Consider the following 11115-nt stretch of genomic DNA (forward strand, 5'->3'; position numbering starts at 1 on the left):
CTTATATAACCGTCCTCACAAATATCTATATTGGCGGGATTCATGTCTACATTTCTTAGTTGGCCACATTCTGCTCCAAAGTGAGACATAAACATGTGAGTCCTGTTTCTACAAAATGACACAGACGTATAACTATTTGTGCTATTTTTCTGGGGTAGTTTAGACTTATGACTGACTGAGAAAAACTATTATGCAACCATTTTGACTAACTGAATGAAGACAAAAGATTTTAGAAATCTGTCCTTCAGCTGTTGTTTTGGCGAGAGAGAGAGACTTAGGCCTCAATTTTTAACAGCAGGTACATAAAGACAACAGATACAGAAACCAGGGTTGCACATGTCTAGTATAGCCACTAGGACCACTTATAGCCACTTGAAAATGTTAACTTGTTAACTTTGATTATGGTCTTCAATTAGCGTTGTGTAGTCAGAATCAATTCTTACCAGAATTTGAGCCACACCATTTGGAATTCATTATGGGGCACGTTACAGCCATAGACTGTATAAAAAATGGACACCATGACAGCTCCTCAAAAGTAAAGCCAAAGTATGTGGAGTTCCCCCTGGTGGCTATCTACAGCACAGGCCATTAGCTCCACCTCCTCCATGTTAGTGGATGATCTCGGGCCAAACTAAAACACTAAAACACATGTCCTTTCAAGGATAATTTCTGTAATTTTAGGTAGTAAATATTTTCAATCAATCTTTTATAAAAGATGCAATAGCAGGATCTAAACATTTCACTACTCCAACAGTAGCCATTTTGTTGAGAACAAAATTAACTCAGCAGCACTCAGACAATGTACAACTACATTACAACTACTATGACTTAAAAATATTTTCTAATTTCTCAAGTTCTTGTTACCAAGGTATTTGCTATTTGAATGTAGGCCTAGTGGCTTCTAACCTCTATCTCTCAAGGCTTTATATGCTTGCCGCTGAGAAACAAGCTCAGACATGAAATATGTCTGGAAACATTTTTGCAAAAACAGTTATCGTGTCACAAGAGTTGTAGAGACGATAACAAGGTGAGGTTGAGGAACTGTCTCAATTGGGACACAGACACACAGGAAAACCAGAATGATCCCTGTGGCAGAAGTGAAAGGCCAACAACAACTTCAGCTGTGTGGTTGGTGGTAATTCCATGCCCAGCATCAGTATTGAGTTACTGTCTACATCTATATCTAGACATCAGACACCTCATTACCTCTCTGTGCCAGTCAAATGAGAATAACCTCAGACTGTCAACATTAAACTTGTATATCTGATATATCTGATCAAGAAGCTATACAGCAACTTAACACTGCCCTTGTAAAAATGGTAGCCTAAATCAAACTGTAGCTTGTATGAGACAGAAAAATAGTGAGGCATATTTGACACTCAGCAAGCAAATAACTCGCAAGACTGAACTTCAAGCAGTCCAGATTTCATTTTACAACAGAAATTTATGTAGGAAATAATGGATGATGCTGTCATGCTGCTCCAGCAATTACTGACAGGATATTGACTGATTTAAATGGCTTGTGAATATGAAGTTGCTCGCATCAGCTAAATCATTACTTTGGCGACTAAGCGCCTGTGAGAAGCTGCAAGGTTTACATCAGAGGAACCAACTGCTCTGACAATACAAATCTACTTCTTCTTTCATTAAGGAAGTGACTAACGCCTAAAATGTGTTTCAGCGAACAAACGGGTCATAAAACGGAGACTTTAAAGAATTAGTTATGTTTTAATTGGAGTAAATTGCACGCATACACAGAGAACCTTCTTAAAAACATTACCAACTTCAAATTCCCTCAACACTTCTACATGGTGTGTATTAGTATCTGGTTTCTACCTGTTTCCTCACTTCATCTTCCACAGTACTTCTCTTGTTCTCAGCCAGTAAACAAGGTTAAAGGTTAGGAGACAGAGAGCTGTGAATCACACATTTAACAGGAATCCATGCCACATCCCTGCTCTGTAGCATCTTCCAGCTTAGCATTAGTCTAGTGGAAGAAAATGTACTGAGTGTTAAGTATGCTGCCGCATCTCGAACCTGTGCTAAAGGTGTAATTAGATGACAATAAAAGAAAATGGTCTGAGGTGCCATGGTGCGGAGGTGTGAAGAATGTAAAATAGCTTCTGGATGTTTTAAAGTCTGCGGAGGCTGAAAAAAAAGTAGTGTGTGTGTAGGTTGGGTAGTGTAGGTTTTCAGTTTCACTCACGCAATCATCTTGAGATAAAAATGGTCACTTAAGATACAATTCAGCCTGCAGGTCGTTTTTAAAGAGCGGTTCAAGAGCAAACAGGCATTCAATGAAAGGGCAAACAAACTACTTCAGTTTGTTTTCACAATGATTTACCAGAATTTAATCTTATTTCCGTTAACAACACCCAGAGTCTTCATCATCAGTGTTATATTAGTGAAAACTAAACAATAATAATTTGACTAATCATCCAATTTTACCAAGAGACTGCTTCATGTTTTTGTATACAGTGCCACTCCCTGTAGAGAACTTTGTGGCTATGTTTAGTTCAGACAATGGATGCCTACATCTGACACAAGTGCTACTACACTCCTTGGAACAAGTGTGAAGATAAGCAACAGTAATGTGCGTCGTCTCACAGCAGACACGGCGACATGTGGTAAATGATGCATTAACTTTCTGTGCTGCTTTGCAAACAGTGAGCGCAAGGTTTGAGCAGGCTGTGAAGCATGACGACTGTACTAGAGATAGAGATATTTGTTTGGCTGCTGATTATCACTAACATACAGTTTTACTTCCAAAGGCCAAAGCAAAGGATTAGCAGACCGGCACCGCAGGCGTCATTTTTTTAAACTAAGACTGTGAACTATGGAAAGAGGAGGAAAGGTAGGAATAAAGTAGTCAAGTGACAAAGGTCACGAGTGACATAGTAAGAGAATGTGAAGACAGGGCAGGCAAGTCATAATAGATGCAGACAACAATGTGAAAGCTGCAAGTGGAGAGTGTAAAGGTCAGAGGAGGAGAACAAAAAATACATGTAAAGACAGGAATGTGAGGCAGAGAAGAAGAGGGGCAGACTTCACAGCAGATAGCTTGATTCTGACTAAGATTTTAAGTTTGCGCTCATTTGTTCCATTTTACACCCCTCTTCCCACACTACTACATCTTGCAGTACATTCTTGCCAACCACAACACAGCTTGGCAAGTTCAGGGTGACTAAAAGTCAACCACTCATCTCAGAAATAATGCTATTGAAAAAAAAACAAAAAAAAAACAAAACAAGAATTTAGTTTGTTTTCATAATTATTTCACAAACTAGTGCCAGTGGAGGCTTGTGTCAAATTTGAGGTAATTAAGTAAAGGTGTTTGAGAGGTTGACATCAGACACAAGAGACATGCAAGCAGTTAACCTGAAAACATAATGTCTCCAGCCACAACTGTCGTATGGAACACATAATTGCCATAAAGTGCAACAACAAAAATATACAGTACTTCCTACTGATGTCTGACGTTTGCTGGTACAAGACGTCCTCAAAAGAAAGCAAGGCTGTGTTATGTCTATTTATGCCATGTTTTGCAAAAGTAGCAAGATTACTCATGTGGCTTGTACAGACTTAGTCAACTTCCAACAACAATGCTTTAAGTAGACTATCAGCATATGTTGACGTGCAGTCCAAAGTATCATTAATATTTAAAGCAAGGATTAAAAGGTGTCTGATGTCTGGATCTGGGCTGCAATTCAACACCAGGGTGATGACCTGCCAACACAGGCTCTATTTGCAACAAAATGCATTGTGGATGTTTGTTGTCACCATAGATACTTATTGGAAGTTGTTGCAATAATATCAGTGATCTAAATCTTAATTTAATACAGTATGCTGGATGTTAACATTTTTTTTAAATCAGGTGCTTAACATATCAGTCAAATTCACACTAATCATTGTCCATGTTAGCCTTTTATTTGTTGTTAGGTCTTGTTTTCTTAAACAGCTTTTATTTTTTGTAACACTATTAAAATGGACTTCATATAACCACATTCTATATTAATGCACTACTGTTAATGCACTATTAGGTCATTATAACACTTTTCAAAGAGGGGCATTTTGAACAATAGTGTCACTTAATGATATCATTATCCGTCTAATTTCAGACTGAAACAACAGGCAAAACACTCAACGATGTACAACCTAACCGCATGCTATAATAAAATGTTTTGAAGCAATGTAAATGATACTCTTTTCAGGGGACTACTGCATTTTACTTTTCTTTGAACAACAGGGCCAAACCTTGACAGCCCCTATGCCTGCCATTGAGCTGTGTTGTCACTGTAAACTATCTGGATCAATACATGTGGACCATCTTTGACTCGCTGTGTTAAGCATTCAGTGGTTAAGCTATATGGTTTAAAAGGTAGTTATATTTCTATGTTCTTGTTCTTATGTAAATCTAAGTGATTCTCCACTTAAGCTGTGCTATTACACTTTGTGTTAAACTACTTTTTTCATAAGCTGAACATTTTAAACTACAGCATTATATCAATAAAACCTTCCCCTACAAACTACTGCAAGACTTTATGTTAAGCAACTAAAAGAGGTGTAGAGTTATTTGCCTGCATCACAGGATTTAAACACAGTTGCTCAAAGTACGACATACCACAGCTATCCAAAATTAAATACATTTTCTCCTTCTAAATGTCTAAATAAGACTGAAGCTGGCACAGCAGTTCATGAGTGTGATGTGTTTGGTCATTCTTTTGCTGCTGTAGGGAACAGGGGACATGTACAGGCTTGCTCATGTTTATAGCAACATGGGCGGCGACTGACAGGCAAGCAGATGGAACATGGGAAGCAAGCTAACACACATACCATCAAAACCTTACAAAGGCATTATGGACGCAGATAAGAAAGTGATGAGACAAATACGAAGAATGCTGGGCTAAAACAGCTCCAACAAACACATGTTTGAACCTAGACATAACACAGAGCAACAAGAGTAAACTAGTGCAGTTTAATCATTTAAAAGAAAAAGCCCTGGAAGAAACAGCTGGGTGTACAGACCGGACAAGTTGATGAGCAGTAAAGTATATGTCTGCACAGTCACATGGACTGGAAAGATACCTGAACAGTATTCTGAAACTGTTCTTTCCTCCTCTTTATGATCTTTTCCCACAGTGATTTTGAATTATTTTTGTTTAGATTGTGTCATATTTCCAGGTTTTCCAGCAACAATGGGAAATTCCGGAAATAAGAGGGTGTACAGAGCCGTGAGGCTAATTATCACTCTGCTGTGAGAAACATGTCAGAGCATTTGTTTGGTCAAGACACATTTAAACACAATAAGCAGGAAGTGGGCGCCTTGAGAACCGCAGAAAAAAGGGACACAATGTCCAACAGAACTGCTTGTTAAGACCTTGAAAATCAGACTGGATTTTTTTTAGTGTTGATGCAATGCAACATTCAAATGAGAACGTCCGGTATTGTAGTATTTTGTTCTCTAGGAAGAAGAAAGAAGCCATAGAATGACAAGTTTAAACATGGCTGGCAGGCCCCAGGTTAACCGTCACGCTCTATACTGCACTATGCTTGTCTTGCCTCTCCACTCCATTTCATAGCTACCAGCCAAATGACAGATGGTTGCTCAGTTGACGGGAAAACAAAATTTAGAGGCAGCAACATCCACCATGCCTCTTGCCCACAGCACTGTCCCAAATGAATGCTCTACATATTCAGTTCGAGAAATGAGAACCCTCCTGTGCAGCATGGCAAAATTAATCACAAAATGTATCTGAGAATAAATTGTGTGGTGAAACAGTAGGCAGCTCACCACAGCAAAGCACTAAATTACAGGGAGCAGATGTAAAGAGGATGTTTTGCTTGTCTTAGTGAAAGAAGGAGGACTACACATTGAGATGCGAACAAGACGTTGATGGCTGTTTTGGCTGCATAGGAAGATCCACCATCATCGACTAAACTCTACTCACGCTCAATTGTTTTGAAAGTTGCCGTTTTATTTCCTTGTTTATACTGCGGTGCACGATTGTAGGTATGCAATGCACAGCCAAGGAGATAGCTTGTTTAAATCTCAGGTCTTTATGCATGTATGTTGTGTCTAACTAACCAGATTAAATTTAAACTAATCTGACAGTATAGACACGTACACACACACAAAACAGCAAAAAAAACATCTGATGTGAAATGACTACAACTGTTCCTTTTTTGACAAATAACCTGTGTGCATCAAACAAGGCTGATATAGCAAAAGGTGTGCTGTCGAAACACCTAGAAAAATCTTTGCAGACTTCCTGATATCTAAACGTATGACGACATCATTTTTGAACATTTAATTTTCTTCCTACCTGATTGTTTGGCTTGTGCTGAGAGGAGGTCCCTGGGATATTGAGGGAGTGGCTCCTAGTGACGGCTGCTCCTGCTGATGTTCTCCTGGGCTGTGACCGACCTGACGGAGAAGCCTTACCCTCCAGTGGGGGGGTGCTACTACTACTGCCGTTCCCTTCCGTCTCAAGTACAGCATCCCAAGGATCACCTGCAGAAACTCCTGCTACTGTCTGCGCAGTACCTCCTGCTGCCAGGGCCGCTTCCTCATTCTCAGTTTTACGCTTTGTAAGTGGGTCTAGATCCAGCCACTCAAACCGGCTGATGTGAGAAGATTCTGTCACTTCTGGTTGTTGTGGTGGTGGGTTGGGTGCCAGAGAGGCTGTAGCTGTATTTGCTTGAGAGGAGTCCAAGTCAGTGCTGGCCGATCTGCCATTCTTCAAGTATTCTGAGGTGCTGGCAATCTTGTCAAACAGTTTGGCCATCTCTGGGTCAACAGCTGGCTGTTGGAAGACCATAGCAGCAGCAGGCTGGATGGGGGTGAACGCCATGAACGACGGCTGCTGCGCCGGCAGGGCCATGAATGGTGACATGGCTGGAGTGAAACCATTTTGAAATGTGCCTGGTTTGGGAAATGGAGCAGAGGGGAACATTGGGGTTGTCTGATGGGTTGGAGTGGAGACACTGGAACTAGATGGGGTGGACAAAACAGGTGTCCACTGGCTGCTCTGGAAAGGGGAGGTGCTACAGGCATGGCCTCCAGGGTACGAGGCACTCAGGTTAAACCCCAGCAGTGATGAGGGACGGGACACTTTGCTGTTAGCCCCAAAATTTTCATCAAGTAGGAGCTTTTCAAGTTCTTCATTTGTCAGCTTGTCCACATCAATATCCCTGAACTTGTCCTGCTCTGCCTGTTTCTTGGTCTCTGGGAAGACAATGAGGTCCTTGTCTGATCTATTAGTTGAGGGTGTAAGGTGAGGAGCAGTAGTGGTAGATTTAGATGGTTTTGGTTTTGAAGAGGATAAAGATGCCCCAGAGGAAGATGAAGATGTTGAAGCTGAAAAAGTGTGTCTCTTCTCCCTTTGCAATTTTGCTAAGGCCTCTTCTTCCATGCGCAGGGCTTCCTCTTTACCCACAACCCCCTTCTGCTGGGGGACATCCAGCTTGAACCCATTACCACTTGATATCTGGGCCATTTTGTCAAGTGGAAGGTGCCATAAGTACGTTTTTTTAAGTCAGTGTGGCCCAAATAGTTGCGAAGCAAGGCTTTAAACACCTGAAAAAAAAAGCAAAACAACGTTTTGGATGAATTATATCAAAAGGTGATGAAATAAAGTCAAAATAAGTAAGACAGACTCAGGGATTATTGCATCAACCATGCAATTATTGGACAATTCACTTGACCCGCTGATCCACAGGGGACAAAGTCATATCATAGAATAAAGTTTCTCTAGACTTCCCTGCTCTAAGCATGCTTTAATTGCTTATCGATTGACAGCCATTTGTGACGTATACAAAGCCAATAATTACATGTGCTTGCTTTGGGGTCAAGGGCATCAATTTAGGTCACATAACTGACATGGTGCGCTACATTACCAGCATTACCAGCATTAATTGTGAGTTCTCCATTATTTGTGTACTTCCATGTTGCGCACCCTTGAGATCACGTGTACCAAGCAGCCGGACTGACCACATACCAAAAGTAAAGAGACTAAATCAAACAATTGCGCAAGGTAATTTATATCAAGGAGGTGACATATATGACTCCAATTTATCAACATGGAGTTAAAGCGTAACACAAATCTCATCATCCCAAAATCCCCCCCCCCCCCCCCCCCCCGCCCCAATCCATCAAAAGGTACAAGTTAATACCAACCAATGGAACCTTCCAAACTATTTATGGTAAGCCTACAACACCAGAAAGGAGCCAAGAGTATCCCACGACTATAACATCAGAAAAACATTGCAGCAAAGACTGTTTTGTGATCCTAAAATGACACGGCGCCTACTCAAAGCAACCATTCATCGGACGATCACAGTCCCAGGGTTGAGTGAGTTCCTTCTCTCCCCAGGCGTCACTGGCCTCTCCTGAGCTTCCCCTCCCATTGTGGTGGAGAAGGCTGGCTGTGCTGGGGCTCAGGCTAGCCTAGCACTATTGTGCAGCTGAGGAATTTGGCATGCTAAACAGCCCAATGGGTCTCTCTCTTCCTCGGGCTTTCTCTCCCTCTGTTACCATTATGTTAGCACCATGGCCCAAGATTGTCTTATCAGCTGTGCGAACACCAGCAGGCAGTGACAATGTGGCTCCACTCACTGAGCATTTGACAAGGAGAACTTTGAGCCAACTATGAAAAGAAAACAGCTTGGAGGAACTTAAAGCATATTTAAAGGTCATCATCTTTTGTTTCATGACTTCAAGCCATGTACTGCGAAAGAAGATCTGAATATAACTACTTTTGCATCCAGTAAGCGCACTCTGACAGACTGCAGCCACGTATTTAAAGGCATAAATCAAAGGATCAGAACCTATTAACTGCCAAATGCCAAAGTTAACACACTGAACCCAGTTAACTGAAACAATAGCTACTTCCTGATTCTTTGTGTAAACACTGCGTGAATCTGAGAAACCCTTCATAAGACTCAGTATTCTCAACCATATTGCACTGTAAATCATTGCAAATTGGTGAGACCTATCCCATATAGTACAAATCCAAGGAAAGCTTGAAGGCCTTATATGGCAAAGAGGGACACAAAAACCGCCACAAAAGGCAACAAATAGGCCACTTAAAAGGCCAAGACAAATACTGCATACTCTGTCCCACCTCTCTGCGGCAAAGGATGGCAGTTTCTCAAGCCTTTAAGACTTTATTTTGACATTTGAGTGCCGTTAGTACCGTTTGAGTATTCAGGGGACAACAGATACCCTAGCCACATGGATCCCAGCCCAAATTCTTGCTTGAGTGAAAAGATTTAAGTCACATTGACTGAGACTGGTGAATTGTCAAATATATTACTTGATGTTTAGGCAAACCCACCGGCCCAATCTTAGCTCATTAACAGCTACTTTACCTTAATTTGGCCTTCAAATCACTATCACATGTTGCATGTACTTTATAACATCTACAGAATATTCAACGTTGTACCATCAGAAACATAAATTCTCAATACTAAAGTATGATTACAAATGATAACTTATTTGGTAACTTTTGAATCTCCACTAGAATTTGGAATCAGTGTTTGCACTGCATAGCCAGAGGTTGCACTCGTACTAAGAGTTCAGACCTAATGAGGTTACATGAGTTATCCCTCCAGTAACTTTTCAAAAGTGCAGATGTTAGCAGTACACGGTACAGCTGATCAAAGTACAGCACACTCCAGCATCTTTAAAAGGGAAAATAAGTAACCAGGCCTGATTTACAGATTTTCAAGATGTGTTCTGTGGCTCTCAAGAAAAGACAACACAGTAAACATTCTTTCTGTTTTTTTCTGTACTGGCTTATCTATGATCAATGAAGAACCTATGCAGAACATTAAGTCAGTAAAGCAAAACAAAAACACTATGTTGGAGGAAGCTGAAATCTCAAACGACCAGTGAACATTCAGTTTGAATTGCTCAAACTGTGTTCAGCAGAGAGAGCTCAGTTTGCAAGTGCAGAGGAATAGTGAATAGTTATTCAGGGTGCACGATGCTCATGTTTTCTGCTAACTTTCACTTTTATTACAATAACTTAGGGGAAAACACTGCGTGTAGCTAACAAGTGTCGTTAGCCAGCTTCAGTCTTTGTCTCAACGCTATAGTGTAGTATATTCTTTGTTATCCGGTAAATACTGGAATGCATTAAATAGCAATTCAGTCGATTTGCTAACACAACTTTTATTTTCTAAGCAGTTTACGTGATATTTGTATACAGCTCAGCTAAGCTAACCTATCGGCTGATGCTCACCTGACAACAAATGATGTGTCGTGTATTGTCAATAACTCATAAACATTGAGTGTTTTCGCACTACGCGCATCTTAAAATAGGAACTAACTCGACGTTTATATGAGATATCTGTGACTTTTAACAACTGTGGGAAAGTAACCTTGCTAACTAAGCCGGCTAGCACGATTAAGTGCCACTTCTTAGTACTTTTGCTAATGCTTTTTTGTAACTTTTGACTTTGTTGGAGGCTAAGTTAGCCGCTAAATCTGCTAAATCCGTACACACAGTAAACAAACACTTCATACACAGTAGCTAAAGCCGGAGTGAAATTAGCTAAACAACGACAACTTAACACGCTAACCCTACTTCGAGGGACACAGATTTAATAATTTAAAAGTACTCAGGCAACTGCTTTGGTGCTGCCAACTACCCACAACAAGGAAGATATGTAGCTTTTTTCAAACGGCAAACGGTCGGACGGGACCAAGCCGCAACAGCTAATTTCAGACAACTACGACCTAAAACTTTTACAAGCGGACATGTACTGTTAAAAGGTTTGTTTCTCACCTTTCAGCGGTGCGGTGTTTGGAGCCATTTTTCCTGCAGTTGCATTTTTCCATCCACTTGCACGGAGGGGACGTCAGTTCCTGTTGAGGTGGTTGGCTGTAGTTTTTGGTTGGATACGGGCAGATAGCGTTTCTGCTTGGCTGGCCGGCCTTTGGTGGGGATTAATCGGGGGAGCAGCGCCACCGTGTGGAGTAAAGAGGCTGGTGTCGAAATAAATGTGGATTCAGGGGCATAGACGTAGAAATACAACATCACAACATCACAACATCAACTTCAAAATGTAGTTTAACTTTAAAATTGAGTTTATTGTGCCAGTAATGCCATT

At 40.9% G+C, this 11115-nt stretch overlaps 1 protein-coding gene across 1 annotated transcript in view; it reads right to left on the reverse strand.

Moving 5' to 3' along the window:
• The window catches only part of pik3c2a (phosphatidylinositol-4-phosphate 3-kinase, catalytic subunit type 2 alpha), a 41002-nt gene extending 30118 nt beyond the window's left edge, over window positions 1-10884 (reverse strand). Inside the window, exons 1-2 of the mRNA XM_084555640.1 lie at window positions 10791-10884; window positions 6324-7576 (exon numbers count right to left, since the gene is read on the reverse strand). Of these exons, the coding sequence (XP_084411766.1) occupies window positions 6324-7496 (1173 nt within the window). The 5' untranslated portion in view covers window positions 7497-7576; window positions 10791-10884. The remainder of the gene's footprint in view (window positions 1-6323; window positions 7577-10790) is intronic.
• Window positions 10885-11115: the final 231 nt, after the last annotated feature.

This window comes from Chelon labrosus, assembly GCF_963514085.1.
Source record: "Chelon labrosus genome assembly, chromosome: 11".
Taxonomy (NCBI): Eukaryota; Metazoa; Chordata; class Actinopteri; order Mugiliformes; family Mugilidae; genus Chelon; species Chelon labrosus.